The 15173-nt window shown below is 43.1% G+C and overlaps 1 protein-coding gene across 1 annotated transcript in view; it reads left to right on the top strand.

Moving 5' to 3' along the window:
• Nucleotides 1-1596: 1596 nt before the first annotated feature.
• The window catches only part of ASPG (asparaginase), a 144926-nt gene continuing 131349 nt past the window's right edge, over nucleotides 1597-15173 (top strand). Inside the window, exons 1-2 of the mRNA XM_030213781.1 lie at nucleotides 1597-1898; nucleotides 11142-11271. Coding sequence (XP_030069641.1) covers nucleotides 1640-1898; nucleotides 11142-11271 — 389 coding nt within the window. The 5' untranslated portion in view covers nucleotides 1597-1639. The remainder of the gene's footprint in view (nucleotides 1899-11141; nucleotides 11272-15173) is intronic.

Below are 15173 nucleotides of genomic sequence, written 5' to 3'. Positions count from 1 at the left end.
TAAGGTAAAAAAAAACAAAACTCCTTTGTAGTTACAAATAAGAAATCCAAATGTTGAGCACCTGATTCTCATAAAATGTCTGTTTTGGTAGCCCTTTACTAGGTGAAAACATCTCAGCACCAATACAATGCCTACTAGGATGTCCCTATAACCAGCCCCTCAAAATGACACACTGATTAAAATTTACTACTCTAAGTCTCTAACCTATGCAAGGTTATTCTGTTCTGACGGTTTCTCTGTGTACATGTATACTACACAAGCCGCAGCGAATAGTTTGTTTTCCATCCACCAATATAGAGCTCCTGGGGGAGCGGCTTCAGCATTTTGGCATCATGCTGTCTCCTGTCATTAAACCTGCTTGGCTGAAGCACACTGCTGACTTCTTGCTGCTCAGGTAGTACAGGTGAAAGCTCGGGTAGAGAAGTTCTTTGGCTTGAGGATCCCTCCCAGCCAGGAATCTGGTGCCACATTTTTGGAGGAGCCCCCCTCATGGTTACGCACCTGGTATAGGTGTGTTTGGGGTTGGATTTTTGCAGAGCACACAGTCAGAGCCATGATTGATATGCATGCTTTATTATTTAATAACCTACCTATATCATATCTAAGTGGGAATACATAAAATATGGATAATAATGGAACATTAAAAAATCTACAATACAGAAACATACTTTGCCTATTTGCCCAACCTATCTACTGTTAAAAAAATAATTCTCTTTGAGCGTGGCATATGCAACATATGTTGTTAACATAATACTGTAGCACTTGCTCAGGACAAGCCCCTAGAGCATAGAAGCACAAGATGATAGTGGAGTCAGCAGCACTGCTGGCTGAATCATGTGGGCCACAGGGGGCTCTGGACAGCAGCTTCAGAGGTAGGATTGGAGAAAGAAGATAGACCGGGTGGGGGTCTTGGTGTTACAGTTGGGGGTGGGTGGTGTACTTTATGAGGACCGTGGAGGGTTCAGGAAGAATGAGAGGGCTACACTGTTTAAAAAAAAAGTGGTAAATAGTGACGATGTTAGCAAGCATAATGTATACCTATTAATATTAATGGTGAGCTTTTAACGTTTTAATGTTTATTTTAAAAGTTGATATGTCGCCTTAAAAGGTCAAGACGGTTAGCATATAATACTGGACCTGTGTCTGTCGATATGTGTATGATATAAAATACTACAAGATGCATAATTAAAATTGGGGGTTTCCGTGGCATTTAGTCTAACTCTAATATCACTCTTTTATCCCCCCCCCCCCCCCCCGGTGGCTTTTCTTGCTGAGGTGAAGTGTGAACAGGTAACACGTGCCCATAACGAGGTGGTGGTGTGCGCGCGCGCTCACTCTCACTCCTTCCACACTACAGCAGACCGGACCCCGCGCTCCGTGCCCTCGCACTAACCTTCAAAAGCCGAGCTCTCACCCCCCCCCCCTTCCCGAGTTACACCCCTTCTTTCCTGGCCTCGCGCCGAATCTACGTTTCGTCATTTGCCCTTCTTGCTGCCGGTTCATTGCACCCTGGCTGCAGCCGAATCTGGCAGAGCGCCCGACCGTGCGTATAGGAGGAGGTGTGTCACGCGCTGGCAGCCAGTCGACCAACCAACGGACTTACCTGTTTCCTCGTCTTTACTACCGCTAATGAGTGAGAATGGCCGAGCTCGCCGATGCCTCCGGCTCTTCTTCACCGCCATCCTCCTCCTCCTCTAAGCTGCACAAAGCTCTGCTTAGCGAGCGTCAGTCCCGTGCGCCGAGCGGGTCGGCTCAGACAGCTGCGCGCCGCAGACGGCTGTCCAGGAGCCAGAGTCGGTCGGGCTCTCAGGAGAGGCAGAGCAGCGTCCTGGTTGAGGAAGCCCGCGTGCTGGTCATCAATACTGGCGGCACCATCGGCATGGTCTACCACGACAACGGTGAGTGCTGCTGCTACCTCTGCTCGCGAGCTGCGCCTCTGCTTTGCACGAGGCTCCCTGAAGAGCAAATGCAAGTGGGTTTGTATTACAGCGTTGAGGCATTAACTTGGTTTATAAGCAAAGAGTGTATGCAGAGTACCATCTTGGGCTGTCAGATCTACTAAATACTACTACTACTTAACATTTCTACAGCGCTACTAGGGTTACGCAGCGCTGTACAAGTTAACAAAGAAGGACGGTCCCTGCTCAAAGGAGCTTACAATCTAAAGAACGAAATGTCAAGTTGGGGCAGTCTAGATTTCCTGAGTAGAGGTGTAGTGGTTATGGCACCTAAATATAAATGAGCTAGGATCCCACTACCCAAGTACTATCTTCTTAAAATCCTAACAGTCAACCAAGCAAATAGGAGGAAAAGCCTCAGCAGACTCCTACTTTCTGGCTTTACAGCTCTTTTAGTTAAAGGAGTTCTCAGTGTCATCATAGGCACAAAAATCTCCATTGTTATCAATACTTTAATCCAAAAAAAATCTTAAGTAATCAACACTTATCTCTGTGTTTGAGCCGTCTTCAAACTGCCATCGCAGAGTCTCCTTCCCACGGCCATCATTGGCCAAGGCTTCGGTACTTCTCTCCCAACCTGCTTCAGAGTCCGTGGTAATAACAATTCTCATGGAGGTTTTTGTGCCTATGATGACAGTGAGAACTCCTTTAATTAAAAGAGCTGTATAGCCAGAAAGTTAGGAGTCTGTTGAGGCTTTTCCTCCATTTCAATACACACTATTTGCTTGGTTGACTGTTACGATTTTAAGAAGATAGTACTTTCAGATCTACTGCCAGCCCTCTTGTGCCTTCATGCCTTCCAGCGCTGGCTGAAAAGTTTGTGGCACCCTGAAATAGAGAATGATACCGGGACAGGGATGGGACCTCACGTCAAAGAAAAGCTGCAAAAATGGTATGGGATTTGCGTTGCAAACTGTATGAGGAGAGACTTTCAGACCTGAACACGTATTCCTTGGAGGAAAGGAGAAACAGGGGTGACATGATACAGACGGTTCAAATATTTGAAAGGTGTTAATCCGCAAACAAACCTTTTTCGGAGACAGGAAGGCGGTAGAATTAGAGGACATGAATGGAGGTTGAAGGGGGGCAGACTCAGGAGTAATGTCAGGAAATATTTTTTCATAGAGAGGTTGGTGGATATCTGGAATGCCCTTCTGTGGGAGGTGGTGGAGATGAAAACAGTAATAGAATTCAAACGTGCGTGGGATAAACACAAAGGAATCCTGTTTAGAAGGAATGGATCCGTGGAATCTTAACGGAGATTGGGTGGCAATGTAGGTAATTGGGAAGCAAAACCGGTGCTGGGCAGACTTCTACGGTCTACACCCTGATCGTGACTGAATAGATATGGATGGGCTGGAGTGTAAACTTTAAGGGGTTTCGACATTAGCTTCAGAACTTTGTACAAGAACAGTGCTGGGCAGACTTCTACGGTCTGTGCCCTGAGAATGGCAAGGACATATCAAATTCGGGTTTAAAGTATCACATACCATGAAAAATGAGTTTTATCTTGTTGGGCAGACTGGATGGACCTTACAGGTCTTTATCTGCCGTCATTTACTATGATACTATGTCCTCCCCTCTAGGGCATACAGAACCAGTGGCATAGCTAGGTGGAGCGCCAGGGGAGCAGCCGCTCCCCCAAACTGAGTTCTGCCGGCGCCTATTTTTTTCTCCTCGTGTTTCATTGAAAATGTGCTCCGGCGCCAGCGGAAGTCCACTCTCGTGCCGCTTTCGCTCCCCCCCCCCCCCCCCCCCGCGCCATCAACCTGGCTCCGCTTCTGTACAGAATGGGTTGTATTTTGTACCCCTGGACATTTTAACAGGGTGGATTAGAATTCCTTGCGGTAGTAGAAGTCAGCTATTGTTGGGGTTGGAAGGGTAGAGGGTGTGTGTGTGGGGGGTTATTATAGTTGCTCATTCTTATTATTGTTTTCTTTTTGTAATTTATACACAAGTTGCATAGCGTATTCCTTTTTATACTTTAATAAAAAGATTTAAATATAAAATCACAAGTGTTCGAAGCTTTTGCAAATGAGGACAGAGCCCACGGGAATGGAGCAGGAACGGGGACAGAACCCTTGAGGACGGGTCAGGAACCGAGACAAGGCCTGCGGGAACGGGGTGAGGACAGAGGTGGGGACGGAGACAGAATCCACGAGGACGGCGTGGGGATGGAGACAAATTTTATCCCCGTGTCATTCTCTACCCTGCATTAACTGTTGCTCTTGTGTTCCTCGGGGATGTCGGAGAATGACTCCACACCAGAGGATACCTTTGATAAATGTGTGTGTGTGTGTTTTTTTTTTTTTTTAATTTAAATTTTTTTAATTTTCTTTAATCACTGGACTGATCCTGGTCTCTTCCCACTTCCTGTTGTTTGTTTTTTCCCCTAATCCCTTTTCCAGGATTTCCATTTTTATATTCTCAGTGGACAGGAGAATGTAAGTCACACATGGTGGGTTATGTTTATTTGGCATTTTATAAACTGTCTTTTCATAGATGCAACAAAATTATTTACAATCTTAAAAGATGGAAAACTACAAAATCCATATTAAAAAAAAGCAGGGTGGGAGAGGTTAGGATCACATTCTGCCAGAGCAAACTGTCATGAAACAGTCCATCCAGAGAGAGGTTTTCAAACCTTACATAAATTTAGTGGATGGCATTTTGGCCCTAAACTGCAAAGGGTGGGAACAAAAAAGAAAATCCATTTTCTCTGCTGAAAGGAAACCATGTGTGATAAACAGAAGGAGCCACAAGGTGATGTTTAGTCTGAACCTAAGATCCAAACTGGTGTGTAAGGAGATATCAAAGTAGGTAGGTATGGGGGAAGTTCTTCATGGAGGGCTTTGTGGGCCAACATTAAGAATTTATATTGAATTCTGAAGGGGATTGGAAGCCAGTGGTGCTGGTAAAAAAAAGAGGCATGACACAATTATAGCTACCAGATTTTGCTAGTAGACAAATAGAGATGTTCTGCACAGATTATAATTGCTTCAAAAGGGCAGACATAATGCCAGCATAGAATCTAGGCATGTAGCAACTAATGCGTAAAGAAGGGTGGCACAAGCAATCCCTAACGAATCGTAGGAGATGGAGGGTATGGGAACGATTTCACAGCAGAGGCTACCTGAGGAGCAAAAGAACGATGATAATCTATTTGAACTCCTAAATTTTGTTACATATTACCTAGAGCTTTAGGAGTACCAGAACTGAAGGCAGAGACCGAAAGGATGGTTTGTAATCTAGGAGGTTATAGTTTTGCTGGGATTGAGGATAAAGTGATTGATCTGAAGCCAAGAAGAGAGAGAATCCAAACAGTCCTATATGGAAGTAAGATCGGGGGCATTGGCGTCTTGGTAGGAAACCAGCAGGATATAATAAGTGTAGAAGTAGGCTCTTGTTGAGTGCTCCTGAATTAAGGTGACAAGAGGACTGAGAAAAATGTTGAATAGCAAAGGAGCTAAGACAGAGTCTTGGTGGACCCAACAGGAAAGTAAACACACCGGCGAACTAGAAGAGGGTTATTTAACAGAAAAAGTGCAATTACAGAGAAAAGAAATGAACCACTGAAGAATTGTACCAGAAATACTAAGGTCATTGAGTCTAGACAAGAATATTAAGATAAAAAATGGCTGTGAGATAGATACAATCAAAGCTATTCACACATTCTCAAAAACACAGTGAAAATCATTGAGAAGGTTTCTGTGCAGTGTCCAGGCCTTAAGCTCAATTACATGGATGAAGGGCATGAGAACACTCAACAAGTTTTAACAGTTGATTAGAAACTGCCTTTTCCAGAACCTTAGCTAAATAGGGAAGATTAGAGATTAGCCTATTGCTTGCAGGTGATAAAGGGTTAAGCTTTGCCCATTTCAGTCTTAGACTGATAACAGCGCTCTTCAGTTCTGGAGGGACCTGGCCAGAAGAAAGGCTGCAGTTGACAATAGAAAGCAGAAGGAGAGCCAATCCATGGGCTGCAATCCCTATCCAAATTGAGGGTATGGGATTAAGAGGACATGTTGTCTTCTCGGAGGCAGAGAGAATCTTCATTCTCTGTGGACAAGCAGGATGAGTGAGCCACACATGGATTGTGTGTTCACCCTTTACAGCCCACATAGAATTGTGTGGTAGGATGAAGCCTCAAGGCTTAGTTTCTTTGGTAGAGCACTGTTATGGGTGGTTAATACTCACACCTACGTCTAGTTCTCTTTTTAACTGTTCATGTTGTTTGAAGGGCAGTGATAGAGATCTCAATGAATGGCTATGTGGAGGAAATAGATGAGGAAAAGATAGGATCATAGCCAGTCTTGCTGCTTAGTCCTGGACAGAGTGGCCAAGAAGGTTCTACTTAGGTATTGGAAAATCAACATGAATCTCTTTCACAAGCCTGATTGTCTGTTTTATTTAGTCAGTAGGCCTATATAGGGATGGGACAGCGTCAGTCTTTTGCTGGTGGATCAAAGAGGATATTGGGTCAGTCTACATATTGACTTGGAAAGAGCCTCCTTCAGGTCTCTGGGCTCACTCAAGGGCCCCTTTTACAAAGGTGCACTAGCATGTTTAGCGCACGCTAAAAATAAGCATGCGCTAAACACTATAGACACCCATATATTCCTTGGGTGTTTCTAGCTTTTAGCATGTGCTAAAAACGCTAGAGCGCCTTTGTTTGTAACTAGGGTGCAGGCGGCCTCTTGGGCAGAAGCTGGGATGTTTGCACTGGAGGGTATTTGACTGTCACTCTCGTTTAAGCATTACAGACTGAATATCCAATCTAGGGAGAACTGCCTTTCCCAAGGCACAGTACTGGGGGGGGGGGGGGGGGGGGTCTCTGTTTCCCTCTTAGTTCCAGGGCTGTACTGCCAATAGGTCAGGTTTTTAGGACATCCCTATATGCATGAGAGAGATTTGTATTCCTATTACCTCAATTGTGTGTAAATCTCTCATGAATACTCGGGTATGTCCTGAAAACCCAACCCATTGACAGCCTTCCAGTACTGAGAGTAAGTGCCACTGGGCTAGGGGATCATCCCCGCCCCTCCCAAACAGGTTTTAGAAACACTGCTTTAGACCCTTTCACAAGCTTGTATACAGTTCAGATCTTGCTGAACAGATAGCTGCTAATATCCACACCTTCAGGATGTCTGCTGTGTTGCAGATTTTTGATATAGAATATAAAAAGGTGCATACCAGAGAAGAGGCCAGAAAAATCTAGTATTTCAGTTGAACTGATTTTGATTTGGCTGAAATCTGAGAGATCATGATTTCAGTGATTAAATTAGTGACTGTCATTGTTGTCATTATTTTAACAGTTTAAATAATTTGTAACCTAGGTCAAGGCTCTTCAATTAGTTTCTTTTTAACAGAATGCACGGGAAGTGTGTTGCAAGACAAACACATGGGAGGTTTGCTGTGAACCAATGAATTTTACTATTTAGACACTGCTGATGAAAGCTGAAGCAATATCTGTTTAGACAAAACTTAAAGTTTTCCTATTATGAGTAAACTAATAAGTGCATTTTGTTTCTGTAATCTACTATAAAATAGCTTAAGATGTTCATCCACCAAAAATCTTTTAAAAGAGCTAGTGTCTTCAAGAAGTAATTTTGTTTAGACCTAAGATGTTCTATGATTGTCATGAAGTTTGCTATGGTATGCTGGAAGACTGTGGCATCTGTTTGAGCATGTCACACTGAGTTGCATGAACCTAGCAGTAGTGACTCTTGGCCCACTTGTGATTTGAAGAATGCAAGCACTGATGGTGGAAAGGAAGGCCAGAATCATCCATACAGTTCTGATAAACATGTTGCTGCTTGCCAACTGTATTGCATCCCTTTCAGTCTTTATAGAGGTGTGTTCAATAACCTACTGTTAACGTAAGTTATATTACTTTAGGCTCCCTGTGCAGAATTTGTACAGGAGTCTTGGGTATCAACAGTTGTTCTCCAGTGGCCTCTTCCTTCCCCTCCCCCCTCCCAATGGCAATCATGCTGTAAGAGGAAATGACATCCTCTTGCCATCTGATTTTGAACTGTGTGGTATTCTGTGCAGCTGTATGACTCAGATCAAAAGAGGGAAGACGGGTGACAGACATATCCTTATGTTCATATGTTAGCTCCCTCCCTTTTCGGGGAGGGGGGAGGGAAACCTTGAGGACTGCCAGATGTAAGGGTCTTGCTGAGAATTAGGGAGAGAGAACTGTCAGGGGCAGAGTGCTGGAGGGTAGAAAGAGAGAACAAGGGAACAGAGAGGGGTAGAGGGGAGCAAGAGCAAGGGGGCAGCATGGTAGAGAAAGCTGGGAGGTGTCCATGATGAAGAAAGGACAGAGAAAGCCAGGGATTGACTCTACGACGAGAGGTGAAAGGGTTCAAGTTGTATTTGGGCGAGAGAGCTTGGGAGGGGTTGTGTCCTATGATTGGGGGGGTGGGGATTCTACACAAAAAACCTAGACTTTGTTCATAGAATTCCCCTAGGAGTAAAGCTGTTAAGAGGAGTTGTGGTGTAGTTCAGCACCAGAGTTCTTGGCGGAGAACGTGCTAGAGGGGTGGAACTTGCTGATGGAAGCCAAAAAATCAAGAGGTAATTGTACTGAGTGCTACAAAGCAGGGGTCCCCTTCTCTTCTATTAATTTTCCTTCCATATTTCACTGCTGTAGTAACAAGTGAGCATTGCCTACAGAATTTTTTTAAATTAATTTTCAATGCAATTGCCAAAGACAAAAGCGAAAAAACAAAAAGAAAAAAACAAGCAATCATAATACATCTAAGGAAATAGCTTTAAAAAATATTGGATTGTTTTTCAAAGTCCACATCCAGCAGGAAGTGAAAGATTCTTCCTGAAGCAAAACGAAAAGAAAATCAGAGGAGAACACCTCTTATGATATGACCATAACCTAAGACTAACATCTATCCTACCAAACAAAACTCCCACACATAGACTATCCTGATGTGTCAATACTAACTAAATATGAAAATGAATACATAATTTAAAAAAAAATGTTTTATGTGTTTTTTTAAGCATGTCTGTTAGCAACAAACATTACTAAGGGATCCTTTTACCAAGCCAGTGGTGTTGTCAGCATATGGGTTTTCCGTGTGCTGTGACCACTTTTAGCGCAGCGATAAAATGGCCGCTGTTCTATATTTTGTTGTAATGGCTGTGTGCTAATTTCCCAATTACCGCCACCTGTTTAGAAGGCGGTTAGGGCTCCCACACTAATTGGGTAGAGTGTGGTAATGTGCCTGTGCTACCTGATTGTGCAGGCATGCCTACTCTCCGCCCATGTGCACGTCTCCTGTGCTAGAAAATAAATATTTCCCAGTGTGGGATTAGCGCGCTAAGCAGAAAACCTACCACGAGATGCCTTAGTGCATCCTGTAGTAGTGCTCTTTTAGAGTGCAGTAGGCCCGCATTAGACCTACTGCGCTTTAGTAAAAGGGTCCCAAAATATGTAGAATCAGATAAAATATATTAGACATTCAAAAGTCTGAAATAACCAGTTCTTAATGCTGTTTTGAAGCTGCAGTATGCAATTTTTCACATAACTGTAGGTGTTCTGGTGGAACATCATACATACATACATACATTATGTCAGGAGTTCTTAACCTTTTTGGTTACTCCAGGAGGATGAGTTCATTCCCTCCTTTTTTGAGTTCATGCCCTTGTTAAGGGGCTATCGTTCGCTGTGAGGGAAGTTCATGTTATTCCCATTGCGGTTTACCATGCTGCTTTGGAAGCTTCAAATACTGAAGAGGCAGTGGAGCTAGCTGGCTATGAGGCACTGTGAAAAGTTGAGTGCTCTCTATCTCCCCCTGCTGGTTGATGGATACAACCCAAATGTAATGGCTTTATCTGTTATGACTAAAGGAAAGAAAACTATCATGGTAAGAACCTAATTTTCCCTTTTTGCCTCTTAGGAGACTAGGCTCACACATATGTAAGGTAATTTCCAGGTGAAGAATGCAAGCCAAAATGCTTTTGGTGCAGAGATAGTGAGATTGAGTTGGAGGGTCCTGTTTTGAGATGGTTCGAGGATTTTTTTTACTGAATCACTGTTCTTGTGTCTGGAAAGAAGGTAAATTTTCTCAAAGTTAGCATCCATCCTGCAGAATTCCTCAGGACTTTTCAATTTGTTTGAGTCTGCTGGGTGATAGACTTTTTTCTTATGCCGGACATATTAATGTTGGTTCCAGTATGTGCTACATTCAAGGATACTTTGATAAAGTTTCTTGCTGCATGGATAAAATTCAGAACTGGGCAAATACTAATTTACTCAAATGCTAGTAAGACCAAAGTTTTCTGGTTTCAGAATCCTTCTTCCATCTCAGTCCCTTCTGAAATTGCGCTGTTTCAGGATAAAATATTATATGTTGATGATAGCTCAAAAGTTCTTGGTGGTGGTCTGGATTCTTTTTGTACAATTTCTTGGAGGAAAAAATATATAAACCATTAGGGCAGATTTGAGGAAAGCCAGTGATTGTCCTTGGGGATATGAGGCATGGATTCTTGCTACTTTGGATCTTGCCAGATTCTTGTGTTCTAACTTGGCCACAGTTGGAATCAGGATACTGAGCTTGATGGCTCTTTGTTCTGACCCAGTATGATAGTTTTTATTTTATTCTGTGCTTGTTCCCTTGGCTTAGGTAGAAGATGACTAGTGCTGGTTAGCTGCTGCCATAGAGACACTGGGATCACTAAATTCATACTGCATGGTGAGGCCTGGATTTTGGCATAGGCAAACTGCATCCTGTTCCAAAGCTTGAAGGTGCCATGCCCATACTGTCAACCAGGCCCACTACAGATGCACAATAGGGAAAAAATAAAGTTGGTTCTGTGGGTGAACTGCAGCAGTTTGGCCTCCTAGCATGGGTTTCCTTAGGAACAGAAGACCTTTCATTACTGTATCTGTTACCTACCACAATAGTCAATTCTTTCTGGTGGACGAGAGAAAACTGAGAAGAAAAGCCAAGCAGAGATTTCCAGAGGGACATGTGGATTACCTTCACATATATTCTGATCTCTTGGACATGGGTTCAGCCCCCTACCTGGTCCTTATCTATGGACATGTATATCTTTAAGTCTGATCCTTTGTGAAATACTTAGGAACTAGGGTAATTTAGCTGAATGACAATGTTAATGGAGAGCAAATAATTCATACACTTTTTTTTCTTTCATCTCTAGTGCTTGCTCCTGAGGCTAATTCTTTTGCAAAAGCTTTGAAAACATTACCAATTCTTCATGATGAAGTATATGCACAACAAACCAAACTTTATGAGTGTCAAGATAGTTCTGAAAACACCTTGGTTCTTCCGTAAGTATCTGTGGTGTTTAATATATTGCACGGTACTACTAGTAAACACAGCTTTTTGTATTGCATTTTTTTGGGGGGGAGCAGGGTAATTTTATAACAGGTAGCCTGTTTGAGAAATATAGAAAGGCACCTGTGTAGAAAGACAAAGTTCCTTTGTGCCCTCTGTAAAACAGAAGACCAGAATAGCACCTGTAGCACACACATGCCCACGCACAAATTTGTAATTGCTGTAGAAAAGGTATAAATATCATGCATGCTCTGTGTGTACCTGTATGTTTTATACAATACACTCGTATATTGCAACCTCCGCTCCTTCCAGATGCCCCCCAGGAATGCCTATGCACAGATTGCATAAAAGAAGGTGCACAGTTTACATACATCTCCTTTTCTGTATTTTAACAGGCTTTGCATACACGAAAAGCTTAAAAATTATTCCCTTAGAGAGTAATTCTATAGAATAGGTGTTAACATTTATATGGTTGGTGATCAAGAATAATTATTTTGTTTTTGAAGACCAGTATTATTTACAGATCAAGGGGGTAGCCATGGGGGCGACAGTTGCCCCCCTCAGTGGCTTGCTTGTATATGACTTGTTTTGAGAATAAATATGTATACCCTAGTCCAGTGATGGCGAACCTATGGCAGGCGCACCGTCGCCTCAGCCAGTTCCAGCCCCCCTCCGAATAAAAGTCATACCTGCTCGGGGTTAAGGCGGCGTTGGCAGCGGCAGTGAAAAGCGCTGGCTCGGCGCGCCTTCAGCCTTCCCTTCTGTCTCTCAAGCTCTGGTCCCGCCCTCATTCCCTGTTTCCTGTTTTCACTGCCGCTGCTGACGCCGTCTTAACCCAGACCAGATATGACTTTTAAATTTCGGAGGGGGGCCCTGGTGCTCGGAGGGAGGGCGGGCAGGCAGGCAGACGGCCTTGTGCTCGGAGGGCGGGATGCCTGGTGGAATGGCTGGTGCTGGGAGGGAGGGAGGGAGGCCTGCCTGGTGCTGGGAGGGAGGGCGGGAGGGCAGCAGCCCCAACGAGAAAAACCTAACGGGAGGTGCAGACCTCCCGTTAGGTTTTCCACAGTGACTTCCTTGGAAAACGGTAGTGCATCGCCTCGGATTAGTATTTTAATACTAATTTGCTCATTTGCATACCATTTTCGTTGGCTGCTACTGTGACAGGAAAATACCCTTTTGTTTATGTCCCCGGTTTACTACTTGCGTTCTAAACTGGCTAGAACCAGTTTAAAACCCACGTTGCTGTTATTCAGGTTAAATTGCCCTGTTGGCACTTTGCGATAAATAATTAGATTTTGGGTTGCTGTTTGGGCATTCGGTCTCTGAAAGGTTCGCCATCACTGCCCTAGTCAGCACATGGAACATGTCATATTATGGAAGCGCTTTATTGATGATATTTTGGTCATTTGGTGAGGCACTGAGGAGGAACCTGAACGATTTGTGGAGCATATCAATCATGTGGACAACTACATTCGCTTCACTGCAAATTGGAACAAGTATCATATGAACTTTCTGGATGTCACCTTCAGGTTGATGCATGGACAGAGAGTCACCTCTGTGCATAGAAAAGATACAGACTGTAATATGGTGCTGCACTACTCCAGTTTTCATCCAAGACATCTGCGGGGCAATTCTTACGCCTTAAGCGGCTATGTTCAACAAAGGAGACTTTTAGGAACCTAGCAGGGCAGATGTATAACAGATTTAAACAATGGGGGTATCCTGCAAAGATAGTACGCAATTCTTACAAAAGAGCATCTAATGCGGATAGGCAATGGCTGTTGAAATCTAAGCCTCAGGGACAGGACACTCCTCCATGTCGGGGAACACACGTTCTTTAATTTGCAAATACTGGCATATTTTGCGGGTTCATGCTCCCCTGAATGAGACCCCGCGTTTTGCTTATAGGAGGGGTTGGAATTTGGGGGAGCTGCTATCTGGCTCTAGGAGGGGACAGGAGGTTCAACCGGGACATTTTAGATGCAGTGGCTGTTCATTTTGTCAATATATGGCTGAGGGGGGACTGTGTTCAGTTGCCCCACAGCTTGAGACAGTTCTACATGCGGGACAGAACTGATTGTAATACCACAGGAGTGATCTACTGCATATGATGCCCGTGTAATACATAGGCCATACAACTCGCAAAATTAAAACTCGGATTGGCGAGCATGTCAGTAATATTAGGACAATTAAAGCCGAAGCTCCGTTGTCGGCCCATTGGACTTTGTGTCATCTTTTGATATCAGAGTTGCGCTATACAGTATTGCTGCAGGTGAAGCTGGAAAGAGGGGGATTGTTGAGTGATTTACTGATCCATAAAGAGCAGCGTTTTATTTACACCTGGGACACTATCAAACCGCGTGGCCTGAACAGAGATATTGAATGGCTGTGACAGCGAATGATGGGGGAGTACGAGTAATCAATAGCTAAGCGAATGGTGATACGCGCTGGGCATTAAAAAATGTGCGTGTGTGAGGAGGAAATACGTATGATGCCTGAGGATGGCGTAACCCTGTAGAAGCCCGTCCTGGGTTTGTGTCCGCAGATAAATTTAAGTCGAGTGTTGTAAGTAGTTGAAAATATTTATATTTGGGGGGTTTATTGCACATAGTGCTGTAGGAGTATGTGGATTAAGGTGTGGATATAGATGTTTGTTTGTGTGTGTATTTGTAGGTCCCCTTCTGAGGAAGCGAGAGGGAAACCTGGCCAGGGTTAAGGGGCTGGTTTGTCATGCCGCAGTGGGAGAGCGTATAGGAGCAGATTTACAGGTGCACTAATCACATGGGAAGTTATCCCCAAGGGAAGTAAAAATGCCACATATACCTACAATACCATCATTTGAATATGTTTTATTGTTTAGAGAACCTGTTCCCTGAGGAAGCTTTTTGAAACCTGGCCAAGTCAGCGGAGGTTCTCCCTGGTTGAAAGTTCGCTGCCAATTTAAGTACGGGATGGATTAAGCTACAAATGAGATTAAATATGAGTATTGCACTGGAATGCAATGTAATATAGTCTAAAAACCAAAAAAACCCAGTGGATCGATGAGGATTTGCACCGCTACCATTGCTTCTAAAAGAACATAATGTTCCTATGAGGTGTGTTGCAGTAGAGTCTGAAGATCCCACGGTATACATATAAGTATTTTTTTTAAGTTAAAAAAATTGAATAATGATTAATTGGGTTGGATTGAGTTTGGCATAAGGAAGAAGACTTAATGTTATATGGTATACTTATTCTTGAAGATTAACCGTCTACTAAACTAATGTTTGTTTGGGACATTATACTATTTGCTGTATTGTTAGTGGCATTTTTATTTAATCTCCCTTATATTTTCAAACATGCCGGCTTATGCAGCATATGGATGTACACAGATGAAGTATAATGATGGAATAACTTTTCATAAACTAGTAATTTTTTATAAATTGTAATCAGTCTGCCATTTTTCTCCTGGTAAAGGGCTACTGAAACAGACATGTTATGAGAATCAGGTACTCAACATTCAGAGTTTCTGGTTATTTACTTATTTATAACATTTATATCCCACATTAAGCATGAATTAGGTTGAAACCTGGGAGCATTTAAAATCATTTTTTTCTGTGCCTACATCAAAAGAAAAAGATGGCATGTGGGAACTTACTCCTTTTGTTTTGTGAATTGAGGTGGTTGGTATATTATAAAAATGTACTTGCCTTTTTTATTACTACTGTTTCACAGAAAGGTATTTAATAATTAGGGAAGGGCTTCCTTCATGCTGAACTTTTGTCCAGCATCAGTCTAAATGTGCCAACATTGTCCGGTTCATACAAAGTTAATTATGTTCAATAGAAAATAAATCTGTTGCCTAAGGCTTCTTGATATTTGAATATCCCATCACTGTTTCATTATTGTTACCAAG

The sequence above is a fragment of the Microcaecilia unicolor genome, chromosome 9 (genome assembly GCF_901765095.1).
Source record: "Microcaecilia unicolor chromosome 9, aMicUni1.1, whole genome shotgun sequence".
NCBI classification, from domain to species: Eukaryota; Metazoa; Chordata; class Amphibia; order Gymnophiona; family Siphonopidae; genus Microcaecilia; species Microcaecilia unicolor.
This window is presented reverse-complemented; position numbering and strand designations above follow the sequence as displayed.